The 15,849-nt window shown below is 44.9% G+C and overlaps 1 protein-coding gene across 1 annotated transcript in view; it reads left to right on the top strand.

Moving 5' to 3' along the window:
- The window catches only part of PHYH (phytanoyl-CoA 2-hydroxylase), a 385,214-nt gene that overhangs the window by 328,952 nt on the left and 40,413 nt on the right, over positions 1-15,849 (top strand). Inside the window, exon 8 of the mRNA XM_078674221.1 lies at positions 3,399-3,533. Within this exon, the coding sequence (XP_078530347.1) occupies positions 3,399-3,533 (135 nt within the window). The remainder of the gene's footprint in view (positions 1-3,398; positions 3,534-15,849) is intronic.

Below are 15,849 nucleotides of genomic sequence, written 5' to 3'. Positions count from 1 at the left end.
AGTGCAAAGTTATTAGCCATTTCCATAGAAAATGTGCTGTCTGTAAATGACAATTCGCTACCACAAGATGCTTTAGCTGCTTTGAAAAATCACCCCTCTTCACGTCCATTAAAGGAAGGTGAGTCACAAATGTTTGATGTTCTAAAAACTGGGACATGGTTCTAAAAGGTTTGCGAACCAGTGACTTAGATCATACACAGTTGTAACTGCAAAATGTTATCTCTACGTTTCACTTGCCTTCGCTTGGGGCTCAACATTTTTTAAATTAAGTTGTTACAAAAGAAATCCCTGTTATTTGATGCAGTGACACCGCACGAGGTAAATACAGAACCAATGGGCGTATGCTTCAGAGTTCCACTTGTCACAGTGGGAGATAACTTGGTAGTACTGCTCGTTTTCCCCCTTTTCTCGTGTGCAAATCTCAAGAAGCATGGCATTTTCCCCAGACAAGATGCAGCAATTACCCATAAACTCATATGTCCAGTATAAGCAAGTACCGGAATCCATATTAAGTACATGTTGCTTGAATAAGGATTGCAGTGGGACTTGTCCTTTCATTTTCTATGTGTGAACAACAACGGTTCCAGGAAAAGAATAACTGTTTCCCAATCAATACAAAAAAAACAAATACAAAGAATGCAATTTGCCACACAAAAAAAATCATTTACATAGAATTATTGTAAATAAGTTTTATATATAACAAAAACACAACATAAACATTACAGTATATACATTCTTGCTGCTCACCATAATACACTTACAAATACTTTAGTAGTACATAGTGTATTTCAAATTAACAGAAAATAGCAAAGGGACCACAACTTTGTAGAATAGTCCATAGATGAAAATGGAAGATTGTGGGTTTTAATCTCTTCTCAAAAGCCAAAAAGTGTTTCTAGCGTTTCGAACCCCAAAAGTCAAAGGGTCGACATCAGGACTCTACTTCGCTGGTTTCTCATTTTTGGGAATTCAATCATTCTACAAATGATGTGAAATAGTAAATCATTGAGTTGATCAGGAAACCTCCACGTGGAGGCGACACTCAGGCCATTCTAAATTGGGCGAATGTCGTTGGATTCTCAGATGTGGCAGCATTACTAAAGGACTAAATACGATGGAACAGTGCAACTCTGTGACATTACTCTGATATGTATATGTGTCTGGTCTTCCTTTTGTATTCTCAACCTGATTAGCGTTCATATTTCTGCAGAATCCTCTGGATCTTTGTTTGGGAAGAAGCTGTTGACAGCCATGCCACAAATGATTATAGAAGACTTGACTGTCTTAGAATATGTCACCCAACTCTGAAGAAAACCCTTGATGGAGAAACCTTGCAAGTAAAAGTTTGAACTTTGTCAATGGCTCTGATTATCCCCTCACATTTTCATGTAGCATACCTAATGCCTGTGGTCCCAGTTTGGAAGTGGCCAATTTAACAGCGTAAAGTCTATCATATGATAACGATATTTGGGTGCTATTGGCATTTCCTGGTAGACAAAACCCCACTATCCAAGAGCTGTTGGGTATATGGATGATCCTGAAGTCCGAGCCTTTTTTCTATGTTTGAGTGTGTAATAGGAAGCCACCCAGGTTTGGTGAATGCCCTCCTTTCTGTCTGTTGAATTCCTCCTCCCGTCCCCTTAATGAAGAATCCAATCGGCTTTCTAGCGACTCTTGACTTTGTCCAGAAACTTACTTGATCTTTTTCTGGTACAGTCGTACATGAATGGGGTGGAATCCATTCCAAGGTATGAGAATAATGAAGTTCAGCTACGTACATATATCAGTTAATTTTTCATATGATGGTACTTCCACGTCCTGGCTGCGTCTGAGATCTCCTGGTTTTGTAGTAGGATCAACCCATATGTCAGTTTCTTTATCTGGTCCACATCGTGGTAATCCATGTTAGTTCCAATCAATATATTCATTAACTACACAGTTTATATTTTCTGAGCAGGACAGTTTCAAATGTGGGTTTTTCAAGCCATCTGATTATGCCCCTAACTTTCTTCAAGTGAATCTTCATAGCTAGATGTGTAATCACCATATTCCAATCTCTGCGTCCTTTAATGGCAAGGAATATTTTATTTTAAGGGAAAATATTTTAAACATATCGCCCTTGGACCTTGGTTGTCCATTGCCTGTTTGTGACCCCACAGGGGATAGAAGAGTATAAGGGCTGTGCTCTGAATCATCTATTGACGAACCAAGGATCTTTAAAATATTCTTAATGTGCAGGGCCTCACTCAAAGTCTCCTAGACTGACTGTGAGGTAACTTTATAGCTACATTCAACATTTACTCTATCGAAGATACTGTTATCTTGGTAGAAATATAGCAAGCTAGAAGGTAGATGGAACTGAAGTGATGGTCCTCCTCTGAAACTATCCGGGCAGTCCAAATCATATTCGGAAGCCTTTTTTTCAGACCGACTCGGAAATATCTCCGAACGACCGATTATGATGTTCGGAAATCGTTCTGACTTTCCCACTCTGTTCCGAACGGGATTCGGAGTAACCGAGTTGTTCGGAGCCGACTCGTACATGCCTAAAAAACGCTTTTCTGACCAAGTGATTAGGATGTCTGTTTCGGACAGCCTTTCTGAATCAGTTGTTCCGAAACAAATTGGCTGTCGGAATCTGACTTTGGGGGTCCGTAGCAGGCCCCCCCTTCAGCTGGGGCCCTCTGAATCAGGCCCGTAGGGGTTCCCATGAGTCCCCCCTTTCCAACCATGCACAGTGTGGCGGACACCTAGGGGTGCCTGCCACAGGGTGCAAGATTTTCCCCAACCCCCCTTTCTTCAATGGGAGCCTGTGTATTCGGTCAGAACATAGGCTCCCATTGAAGTCAATGTGTGTCCGACCGAACAGTGTTAGGAACCATCGTAGTCGGACGGACTCCTAGAATCCAATTTGGTCGGAAATCATTCCGAAACCGATTCGGTCGGAATGGTTTCCGAACGAAATCGAAATCCACCCATATAAGCGCCACAACGTCTAGGTTCGCTTTTTATGCCCAGAAAAGACTGTAGTGGCTTTATTCTGCATCATTAAGACCACTTCTTATGTAGAGCTGAGGTTTTCACACCCACCACGCAATAGAAAACATATTGTGAAGATGCCAACAATAGACAGTCCTCAAATCTATAAATGATCCCGAAAACATAAGTATATCTTTCACCATGTGGAGTGTAACTGTAAACTTGTCTATGTGGAACACATTTCAATACAGTTAATTAGGACCTCAAATTTTAATTCGTTCATAGTTGTGGTCTATTTATGTCATTTGTTTAATGTGGCATGGTACCTACTTTACAGTTTTATGTGCAATAACACAATGTATCACCATGGAAAACGCTTTCATTCATAATTACGCGAATATAAAAACATGTTTTTGCAGGCAATTTCTTGTCATTATGCAAGCTCCAATTGTGAGTATATAGATGTGAAGGGTACGAGTCAAGAAAACATTGAAAAGGAAGTTGCAGAAATTGCAGTGAAAAGGATTGGACCGGGAATAGAGGTATCCCTTAAGGTAAGTGTAAGCAAGTACATTAGTGTACCCATTTTCAAAAGATGTTAATAATGTATGCTTTCCGTATTTTATTGAAAAAAGTTAAATGCATGTTGTGATTAGTGTGCAGTTTTCTGAAGCAGTGGGAATAATGGTTCGTTGGAGTTTTCAATTAGTTATCACTTTCGATAATTCTTTAGGAGAATATGTAAAACCTGAGCTAAATATGGTGCAAGATTGATTCCTCTAGATTTCAGAGGAATCTAAATTATTAATGGAGGCATTTAAATCTATTGTATACAGATATATTTCCACGGGGCTCAGTTTTTCGAATGAAATTGAGGGATAGAAAGTGATATCTAAAGGATATTTTGAGTCAGATAAGAAATACTGTCCAAGTCATCGTTATATGGATTAGTAACGAAAACAGCTGTAATAAGTAAAGCACAACCTTATTAAATAATGCTGCGCCTTCATAAATTGAGATTATTAATTGTCTTATTTAGAAGTGGGGTTTTGCTGCTGTGGTCTCTCACTGGGTCACGGAATGATTTGTCACTAAAGTATTTGTTTAATCTAATTACGGAATCATGAACTAATCATTTGTTCAACCTTGCAAAAGGTTTGAAAAAGGTACTTGTCGTTGATGCGACTTCAAAGTAATGTGAAAATAGCAAATAAAGCACTGCCAAGTATTATTACTACCCCCAAGATCTTCAAAGTGTTATCTCCTTTGTCGCAATTTCAATATTGTGTGGTTTCTTTTAATTGTATTCGATGTGCGGACCATGAAAAAAAAAACTTCCGAGGTTGTGATAAAATGTGTGTAGATAGATTGATGGTAGATATAATTAGAGCAACCGTTTCCATATAAAATGTGTTTTTTCTTGCTGATAACTTTGGCCCTCTTTGATGTATCTCCAAGAACCTTCCCAGAAAGGTGCTACTTTTTGACAAGTTTGTGCATGGAAATATCGGGGTGATTCGTCAAGTGGGGGCTTAGAAAAATGATGGGTCCCAAAACAGAAAATCTCCATGTGTTTTCCATATACGGCTGTATGAAGCGCTACTGCGAAAACTCCTGAACGGAATTACACCTAATTTGGCAGAAAGCTACATCTTGGTCCGCAACTTGTGCTTTTTCCGAGTTGGTGTGATTCCGTTCAGTAGTTCTTGAAAATTTAAGGTTTAAAAATAACTGTATATCTAGAAGGGTTCGGTCCATTAGAGACTTGAGAGAGTCTCGCAGGAGCACCAATATAAAACTTGAGCGCTCGGACTGGCCCAGGGAGCTTTTTTCCCTTGGGCCATCTTGCTTCCACAGGATTTTTTTTTTTTGCTGTATGTTGTTCCCTCCTGAGGCGGAAGCCGGGAGGTTGTGTTGTGTGTGTAGACCTCTGTACCGTGCTTTGCTTCGTCTTATTTTAAAAGCATTTTTAATATCGTCGTGTTTTAAGAGTCACATTAAAACGCACTTGTAATTAGAAAAACAGACTTTGCTTGCTGCTGACCTGTCGGCAATCGCAATCGCTAGCTCCCTTCCCCGCATTTGTGGTGCTCAGCCGATTTAGGCGCTGAGGCACACGGACCTTGGAACGAGCAGCGGCCATCTTAGGTGGGTGGGAGACTACACCCGCAGCGCTCTAGTCGCCAGCACATAAAAGAGACGGCTATGCTTCCGCGCAGCGGACGTGATCAGCGGACGAGCCGGATCAGCGGCGGAGTCACGCCAGAGTCCAGCCCGTCTGCGCCTGTCCGCGCTAAGACCACTCCATGGTCCGGGCAGGCTGGGTTGCGCTCTTCTCCCCCTGCTGAGAGTAAGTGAGATGCACTCTCTATCTTGCTTGCTCTCAGACCTTCTCTTATGCCATGCCATTACACTCTATGCCCTGAGGATATATCTACTACGACTTGTGGGTGTATGATACCTAGACTCTCTCGTACACGCCCTCCCAGAAAGCACCGAGCTACCCTGAAGGCAGCTAAGGTGTTAGAGAACCCGATAAAGGAGTCAGGCTTTCTTATCAATGCCAGATCTCTGGTTAAAAATAATGTTGCATTCAGCGACTTTGTAGCACAGAGGAAGCCCCCCTGGGTCTTTATACCTGAGACCTGGGGATCGGACTCCTCCGGTCCTGATTTAGTTGATGCCATTCCGTATGGCTATGCCCTGATTAGAATGGATCGAACTGGGCGCAGGGGTGGAGGACTGGGAATCCTTTCAGAAACGGCTTTACTTGTCGTACTGACACCCTCTCGTCTCCCCTGGACAATTGCGAGGCACTGTATTTCTCCATACAGTTTGCTCCTACAGCCTCCTTTTCCGGTATTCTCTGTTATAGGCCACCCGGCCCTAGGACCACGTTCTCTCATGAAATACTTACACTATTAGAGCCCTTCATTAATAGGCCCAACTTTACCCTCTTGGCGACTTCAATTTCCATCTAGAGGTGAGTGATGACAGAGATACAAGATCTCTGGTGGAAGGTTTAACTGCTTGTGGGCTTAGCCAACTGGTTCTAGACCCTACTCGTCTTGCTGGGCATACGCTAGATGGCATCTTTTCTAACGACACTAGACTGGTGACGGGAGCTTCGATTCCTCTGTCATGGTCGGACCATCGGGCAGTACCTTTCCATCTAAATACTACCTCTTCCGCCCCTTATCAATTGATTAGGAAGGTATGGGAAACCAGAAGAAATTACGGTGAGGTCTCTAATTCTTCCATTGCCCCATTTTTGGCAGCCATCTGTTCCTCCCCCCCCTCAGACCTCAATGACGCTGCAGTGGGTCTATCCAATGCTTTATCTAACGCGATGGACACTCTAACACCGCCTAAAAAACACTACTCGGCTAGGAAGAGTCCCTCGTCGCCTTGCTTTTCAGAACATCTAAGACTCCTGCGGAAGAAGTGCAGGCAAAAAAAAAGAGCCTGGCATGCTCGCCCTGACTCCCCTGGGAAAAATCAACACAAGCTAGCTCTGAGGGAATACAAAAAAGCCATAACAGAGGAAAAAAAAAGAACTATTTTAGTAATATCACCATCTCGCTAAAGTCGTCGAGAGAGCTCTTTAAAATCATCGACACTCTCTCGACACCTAAAGTCGCTGATTCTGTTGTTGAGACTCAGGAGCTCTGCGATAACATTGCGAGCTTTTTCCACACCAAAATCGCTGACATTTACAATTCCCCTAAAATCCTTAACCTGGAGCTAGACACTAATAGTGCACCCACGCCCCCCACCCCCCCTCCTTTCCCTCTCCGAAATGAGGCTACGGAATCCGGCTGTATTCTCGGTTTTCCTAGTTTTCCTCTCTTGACCCAGGAAGAACTAAATCGCCTTCTGGACGCCGCCAAGTCATGCTCGCCCCTGGACCCCTGCCCTTTAAAAACCTTAACGGCTTGTAGAGAGGCTGTTCTACACCCTCTTTTAGAGGTCATGAACAGGGCCGTTATCGAGGGGATTTTCCCTGTGCCATGGAAAATTGCAGTTGTTAAGCCTCGTCTAAAAAAAGGCTTCTCTGAACCCTGAAGTCCTAAAAAACTTCCGGCCCATATCATTACTCCCAGCCCCGGCCAAGATACTTGAGGCCCACCTTAATCGCCATCTGACCACCTACCTGGAGAGAGGGAACCTTCTGGACATTTCCCAACATGGTTTTCGTGCCGCCCACAGCACCGAGTCTGCCCTTACGGTCGTGATCAATAACATCCGATCTGAGGTTGACCAAGGACAGACTTCTCTATTGGTGTTGCTGGATCTTACAGCAGTGTTCGATACCCTGTTCCCCTCAATCCTGGTTGACAGGTTGAAGGGGATAGGGGTGGGAGGAAGTGCCCTTAACCTTCTATCCTCCTTCCTTCACCAGAGACAGCAGAGAGTAAGGCTGGGTAACTTTCTGTCCCCCTCCCAGGTCGTGCAATGTGGGGTTCCGCAGGGCTCTTCCTTGAGCCCGCTTTTATTTAACATCTATGTAACCCCACTTGCCAAAGTAGTACGATCCTTTGGGTGCCAAGTATTGTCATACGCTGATGATACCCAGATCATAATTTCCACTACTCAGTCGACAAAGGATGCTGCTCTCAAATTTCGAACATGCATGGAGGCAGTCTCCCAATGGATGGTAAGAAACTATCTAAAACTAAATGGGGAAAAGACGGAGGTCCTAGTTTTTGGAGGAAACCAGGATATATGGTCCGCGGACTGGTGGCCTTCCTCCCTGGGAGATTGTCCCCACCCGACCAACTCGGCCAGGAATCTGGGCGTTCTTATAGGTCCGGCCCTCTCCTTTGACCCCCAGGTCAACAGAACAGTATCCACCTGCTGCACCATCATCCGGACGTTAAAAAAGATTGCCCCTTATCTATCACTGGAGGCCCGCAAACAGTCATTAGTCGCCTTGGTCTCCTCCAGGCTTGACTATTGCAACGCTCTCTACGGTGGCATTAATAAGAAATCTCTCCATCGCCTCCAGATGGTTCAAAATGCTGCAGCCAGGATGGTCCTTAACCTTCCGAGGCTCTCATCTGCAACTCAGGCCAGGAAAGATCTTCACTGGTTACCAATACAGGCCAGGATCTCTTTCAAGCTCATCTGCCTGGCTCACAGGGCAGTGTTTAGATCTGGCCCCGAAGGTATCAGGACCCTTGTCAGCCTCTACACTCCTAATAGAACTCTCCGCTCGGCTTCTAGAAATCTGCTTTCCGTGCCCAGATTCAAAAAGGCGAAGTAGGGAGGAAGAGCTTTTTCCTCCCTGGCCCCTAAATTATGGAACTCTCTCCCCCCCCCCCGAACTTTCCAGCCAACCCTCATTGGAGGTCTTTCGCAAACTCTTAAAGACCTGACTTTTTTCTCAGGCCTATAAATCCTGAACTATCTTCCCTTTCTGACTTGCTATGTCTCTCTGTTCACTGCGCCTTGACGCCTCTGGGCTAAGTTTGCGCAATATAAGACCCCCATTCATTCATTCATTCATTCATTGAGCACTCCAATTGGCTCCCATCAACATCAGAAGCATTTTGCTGGCAGCCATTACAGGACTCGGGGACTAACTCCTCTGTCATGAAGTTAAGAAAAGAAAATAACATACGGAGGCAGGTTCAGGATAACCTGCCCCTCTAGGTCCCAAGGGATAGACTCAGAGGGACCACCTGGGGCCAAAATGCAATATTTATGCAATCCTGTAGCATCAAAGCAACAAAACAAAAATGGCGGTCCAGGAGCGGCACTTTTTATTTAAGGGTAGCCACCCCCAAGTTATTATAGGCCCCGGGGAGCCCACCTCCTGGGCCGAAATGTCCCTAAAAGGGGAGGGCACACAGCTTCAATGGCCCTAGGGGATTTCCCCCCCCCACCCCCGGGGTGATTAACTATTTGAAAGTGAGGGGGCCCACACTGCCGCCCTCCTTGAGCTTTTAATGGCCCTGGGAACCCCAGGGACTGGCTCACTTGCTGTATCCGGAAGAGGGGGGGGGGCACCTGCAAGGACACCGTGGTATACCTGCCTGCACTGATGCGGGCAGGGAAACCTGTGTTTGTTCCTGACCGGTTGGAACATTTTTTAATCTCCTGCTAAATGGGAGCACAAACCAAGTGTGCTCCCAGTGGGTGGAAGCTTTAAAATGCTCCCGCCTGTTGGCAGGCGACTTGAGGTCCTGCCCGCTCTAATGCAGACAGAGAAACTGATCAACAGGTTGCTCACGGCTGGAGGGAGCAGTAGAAATAGTTGGTCCCTGTGGGCTGGAGCAGTGCTGGCCCCCGCAGCATGCTGTAAGGTTTATGGTGGGTGCCTCGGATGGGCTCCCACCTATTTAACATAGAGGCCCCGGGGGATGGGTTCCCAAGTACAAAATAGGCTCAGGAACAAGGGGGTCATGTGCCCCCCTCCCCTTTAAATTAGATACAACCCTGCCTGAAAACATACCTCCATGGTGGATGGGGTCCCCTGGGCCCAATAAGGTTCGGGAAGGAGGCACACGCCCCTCTCCCTTTTTAAAATAAATACAGACTTGGGAAATTGGGTCCCCAGGGCCTGCTGAGACTCGGGGAAGAGATCCACGTAGCTCCACTCCCATTTAAACAAAAAAAAGAATGGACAGCCCCAGGGATGGAGCCCGCGTGGCCTGAAAAAGCTCTTGGATTGGGGCCATGCTCCACCCTCCCCCACCCCCACATCCCCCCTTCAAACAAACACACCGCCTTGGGGGATGGAATCCCCAGGGTCTGAGAATGCTCAAGGAGGGAGGCCACACTGCCCACCCATCTCCTTTTCATGTGCATTAGGCATCCTGAGAAGGCTCATGGAGGGGGGCTGCGCGGCCCCCCTCCCTTTTTTTGTACGTGGCTTGGGAAGGGGGGCATGTCGTGGGTGTGGCCTCGAGGGGTTGGGGTCTGCAGCATATATTAGGGTTTAGTAAGGGGGTCTGCATGCCCCACTCCCCTTAGAATTTGACCCCGGGGATGGGGTCCCCGGGGCCGTTGCTGATTGGGGGCCCCTCCCCTTTTAATTGGAACTAGCCCCAGGCGGTGGGGCCCCTGGAGCCAATGTAGGGCCGAAGAGGGGGCTGCATGCTCCTTCCCGTAATATATGTTTTGGCCCAAAGGCCAACCTTATGCTGCGCACGCCAAAGGCTGTGCGTGGTGTGGGGTTGGCAGCCTGCCGGGTGTTTAGCCACAGGGCCTGGCAGTAGGCCAAGCCCTGTGGCCAACCCCCCACTGCATTCGGCTAAAGCTGTGTGCAGCATGGGGTTGGCTACCTGCTGCGAGTTGAAAACCGTGCCTGGCTGCAAGACCAAATACTGTGCGCAGCTTGTGGTTGACTGCCTCTGGATAACTGCTTGCGGGCAGTTTGACGCAGGGCCTAGCTATAAGCGTGGCCCTGCGGCCAGCCCCACGCCATGTGTGATGAAAGGCCGTGCATTGAGTTGGGTTATCTGCCTGCGGAGGTGTGGGGGGCTGCGGCGGGGGTGTTGGTTGACCCCGAGAGGGTTGGCTACAGTCCAGGCCATGTTTCCAAATCCCTGCTGTGTATGGCCAAAGGCCATGCGCAGCATGGGGTTGGCTGCTCCTGCCTGCGGTCCACCAGTAAGGTTTGGCTTTACGTATAGTAATAAAATATTACTTTATGTTTAAAAAAAAAGCTAGATATTCACTGAAAAAACCATAGGGTTATGTAACGTTATAGTTAAAGGAGATAAAAAGATCTGTTTTTCTTACAAAAAACCTTTAGATCTTAACTGAAAAAACAAAGGTTAAAGTGATATTATAATTAGGTGAATAAGTCAGTGACAACGATGTCACATTTAGGCTTATACATAAGTGCTGATGCCAGACGTTAGGATGGATCTCAGATTTTTTTCATCCAAGCGTTCTGTAATTGATTGCCAGTGTCTCTCGTGCACATTTCCTTTGTATTGAGGAATCCTAAAATGAAATGGTGTTAGATAACGATGATTAATTAGCTACTTTTGTAGGGTTTCTTCAAGATTTCTAGTTTTCTTTACCAGAAGTCCAAAAATATTACTGATGTACTTTGAAGCTGAAAGTATGTTACTTAATATTTGAAAGCCTCGTCTCGGGGGATTATTTTATTATTGGCCACTTTCATTAAGGACACTATTTACCACTTGTCTCCAGTAATGCTTGTCACTGTATCTAGTCTTTAGCTAAAACATATGTTGTGTAGTTTACACAGAAGTCTCATCAAAAGGCAGTGAAGTGCTCTAGTGTCAGCGGCCAAGTTGCAGTCTAACAGTGATTTGAGTTTAACCACTTGGATGCTAAGCCTGTGCTTGGACATTCAATGTAATTTCCATTGAAGTCAATGGAAACTCCATGACGAGCTGAGCTCGTCATGAGCGTCGAAGGGGTTAAGCTGTGATCTAACAGTGGAAGTGTATTTACTTCATTGTGACGTAGTGGTCTAAAAAGGTGTATGTTCATCACTTTATTAAATTGGAGGAGGGGTCTAGTAATCCAGATGAGTGCCATGCCTTTGTTCTAGATCCTCTATCCCTAAATCGAGAAGGTCTATTGCATTGTTTTTTCTTTTTTGCACTTCTTCATTTTTAGTCTTATGGAGTTCTGCTGGGTGTGCCCAGAGCCATCAGAGGTGATGAGCTTGTCAATGAGATAGGTGGTGTTGTCAGTTATGGCTTTGTAAATTAATGCAGTTAGATTTGAAGATAGATGGTGCGATTAGCAAGGCAGACATTGGAGCACCTTAAGGGTGTGGCTGATGTGGTCATTTAATTTCAGAACCTGGACGAGGCGTGCTGTGGAATGTAAGAGGCCCTCAAGAGATGCTAGTGTGGAATGTGGGAGGCAGTGGGTCAAGGCATTGCCATCATCCAGATAAGCACTGGAACTGCAGTTCTGAAGTTTCATTTTGGGAGAAATGGTTTCACTTTATTTAGTGGAGACAGCTGAGACCCGCCCAATTTTATTTTATTTCGCTGTTGTTCCTTCAGGGCGAGTTCAGTGTCCATAGTACATTCAAGTGGCTTGTCAAGAATTTGTTATGCTAAGAATTGGGTCGTGGTTTTAAATGTTTTGGGAGACACTGCCCTAAGTATTTCTTTATAAAGTAGTTGTAGCCTTTCTCTTGATTGGTACTTGAGCTTTATAAATATCAGTCTTATTGCAGGGATTCCGCACAAACACAGAACTATGCGCAGGATTATGGGACCTTGGTGTATATCGACTGGGTCTTCCTACCACCTTAGTAACCCACAAGCCCAGGACCAACTAGGTATAGTGTCTCACTTGCTCTCCTACTCACAGAGAAACAAATGATTAGACACCCCAGAACACAACACTCCCAGATCTTTCGGGAATCGCGGTAACAAGACACACCCTTTTGCTCTCACTCTTGTACTTGTCCACAATAAGATCCGACAGAGACACGGAATAGTTTAAAATATTTATTTTAACTAACGTGCCCTAGCATGCAGTATAGGTGCCACAACAAGCAGGAAAATGCATAGTACAAATACAGGCAGCATAGCAACTAGTCCATTCATCATGAAGGGAGATGGCATCATAAAAAGACAATGGAGAAAAGACTATAGTGCCTAACCTCTCTTCCCTTGCTAAGAAGAAGTATTATTATATAATAGAAGTTCTCTGGGCTTTGTCAGCAGGCCCCATACCTTAGCCTATAAGAGTAGCCTATAGAGAGTAGATCTACATCATAAGTGCTGTCTCACTCTTCTCCCTGGAAAGGTCCCTCTCCAAGTGCATTCTAATAAGACCAGGGTGCGTTTGTCCAAACAGCTGCATCAGTATATTTTTCTAAGGGCTAAGGCCTGGTCAGAACAAAATAACAAGGGTCATTGTTGTTCGACCTTGCACATAATGTTCAGTCAAAATCCCAGGAACATGGAGAGAGTGAACACAGCGATGAGTTCTCATGTGAAAGCAGTCATTGAAATTATTGCAAAAATAAAGCTGTGTAGAAACATGTGCAAAAGCAGCAGGCAAGCTGCAGTGTGCTCATGCTAAGTTAGTGAAGATGACAATGTCCCTATGGGCCACGTGACACCCTCCCCTTGGCCAGGTCAGTAGTACTATGCCAAAACAGAAATCGGAGGTAAGCAGAGGCAAAGCGTTCCCGTTTTATTCCAATTAGAAAAAAAATGAAATATTTTAGCCAATCTGGTACCAAAACAAAACCCATATCCATTCATATCTAATCTTCGGATTGCGAATTGTTGCGGGAAGAACGGAATGCCATTAACTCCAGTATGTTGTCTAAACCTTCCATAGCAAACAGGTATACCATTCAGTTGAGTTAGTCGAAGGAGCACACATGCTCCTCATCCAGAGGCTGTCAGGAGCATATTTGGGCAACCTGCGTTTCTCCGATCTATGAGGCGCTGCACCCAAGCACAGGTACTCAAGTCTGCCGTTAGTCCAAATAGAGGATCGTACACAGGGCGCCTACCCATAAAACATTCCTGGTGATGGGCCTTTAACTGACCCATTAACAGGTCGAAATCCATGGCAGCGTAGGTTGTATTGGAAAGGCAGACAACCAGGACCCATTGAAAAGGCACCGGAGGCAGTAGAACACAGGTTGCACGTAGGTGAAGTAGGCATAACGAAAGGTGAGCCAGTAGTTGATGTCAAGAGCTTGCGATGGCATTGCAGCAAAAAGCTAGCACATCAGGTCACGATACAGCTGCAACTGGACCGGGCTTGGCAGCTCCACAGATCGAGCAGCCATTGCGCTGCAGCAATATTAATACAAGTACACCGCGAAATAGCAAGAGCACCATGGGAAACCCTCCGAAGGTGCTGTAAAAAATTGATTGGATAAAAGCGGGGATTACTGCAAAATAGTCTGAAAGGACGTGACAAGGCTGGATCCCACAACTTTAAAAAAGTGGGCTAGGCCCTCGGTATTAGACGCATTAAAATGTTTGGTGTATTAATCCTCCTAAATGGAGGGGGAGATTTGTGTTTAGCAGTGAGTGAATCTCACTTGCAGTTCTCGCCACCTGCAATTCGACGGTCTCTCGAGCTGATGTGAGAGCCACTTCTTGTTGAAACAATAGCGCTGTTAGTCTGCTGAGCTTATTGAAATCTGCTTTCAAACTTAGAATGGAAGGCCAAAGCAAACTATCTACAATCCCATGCGGGGGTGGATACAGGACATTGCAGCTACATGTAACACGTTGGGGAAACTTACTATATACAGAATGCCTGCCCGCAAGCCACAGCAGTCGTGGTTGTTCAAAATAAGATAACTGCCATTAGAAAGCAAAGTTAATGCAGGAATAATAGCTGGGACAGGGGTACCTTTTAAATAACAAGCCAGATTAGGGGCCGAAACATTACAGGCTCTGTGGAGTTTAACTTGTTTACAGACTAGAGAATGTACGACTGTAGACTCACAATCCTCCCCTATAAGGAAAACTTCCGTATCCGCGCGTTGACATCTAAAGGTGAAATGCAACGACCATAATTTGTGAATATAGCTACAACCCAGGGGCTCATACCTACACACAGGTATGCCGTAAACTGAAAGAGTTAGATAGGCAGTGAAATAACCATCAGGCAGATGCATAAAAGAAAATACCGGGAGCAAACTGGCAGATTCTCAGAATCTGGCCGTTTGCTCCCGGTATTTTTGCATTTGGGATGCATCATCCCAAATGCAGAAATCGCAATTTAAGGAATCTCTAAATAGCGATTCCTTAAATTGCTCTTGCATTTAAGGAAATGAGATTCCTTAAATGCAATGCATGAAACCCCAAAAATAGCGAATTCGCTAATAGGGGGAGCAAATTACCATGAAGTTGAACTTTGCTAAAACTTTGAAAAATGCACTTTTGTGCATTTTTAAAAGTTACATGTTGCGCACACACATACCCTTAGGGCATGTGTGTGTGTAACATTTGTGCACAGGTCCATTTCAGGGGTGCAACAGGGTGTCCTTTGGACACCCTGGCACCCTTGAAATAGCGGAACATTAGCGATTCGGTAATAGCTAATCGCTAATATCGCTAATCGCTAAAGGCCCATAGGAATGAATGGGAAAGCCATTCCTTATTAGCGATTAGCTATTACCGAATCGCTAATAAGGAATGTTTAGGAATCGCTAATAACATTGCGATTCCTACATGCATCCCGTTTTGCGAGTCTTTAATAGCGATTCCTTAAAATTCGCTATTAAGGACTCGCAAAACATAACTTTGATGCATCTGCCAGCATATGTTTTACCACACAGCCGAATCAGTCTCTGCCACAGAAAATGGTAGCCGTTCTAATTGTTCGATATGTAACAATGTGTATGTTGTGTCCTTCATCAACATTAATTTCTGTTTATCAGTCAAATTAAGGGGCAAAAACAGTGTGGAATGATTGAGGTAATCCCATGCTACTTTTCCACTTTTGAGTAAGATCCACACAAACTGCATCATAGAACATAACTGATTTTGACCATGGTACAAAACAGACACTTCATGTTGAACAATGTCAATGACTGATGATACAATATTATCTAATGTATATATACGGTAAGACAGTGTATTAATGCTGTAATCACCACCGTAAGAACTTTTTCCAAATTTTTCTTGGTAAATTTGGTGCATGCGCCCAGCAGCTTCCATCGGCTATAGCTTCCAAAATTCATTATAGGGTGCATAAACAAAACGTTTTGTACTAGGGGACTTTGGACCCAAAACAAAATCTGCCAGATCAATGCCACCTGACTAGAGAGAAAGGTGTTGTTTTACCGATGACAGTGTGGAATGTTCTAACCATTGCTGACACAATTTACACACTGAATATATGGTAACTGTATTGGAATGTGAGAAACAGGGATTGGCCCAA

This window comes from Lissotriton helveticus, chromosome 1_1 (genome assembly GCF_964261635.1).
Source record: "Lissotriton helveticus chromosome 1_1, aLisHel1.1, whole genome shotgun sequence".
Lineage (NCBI taxonomy): Eukaryota > Metazoa > Chordata > Amphibia > Caudata > Salamandridae > Lissotriton > Lissotriton helveticus.
This window is presented reverse-complemented; position numbering and strand designations above follow the sequence as displayed.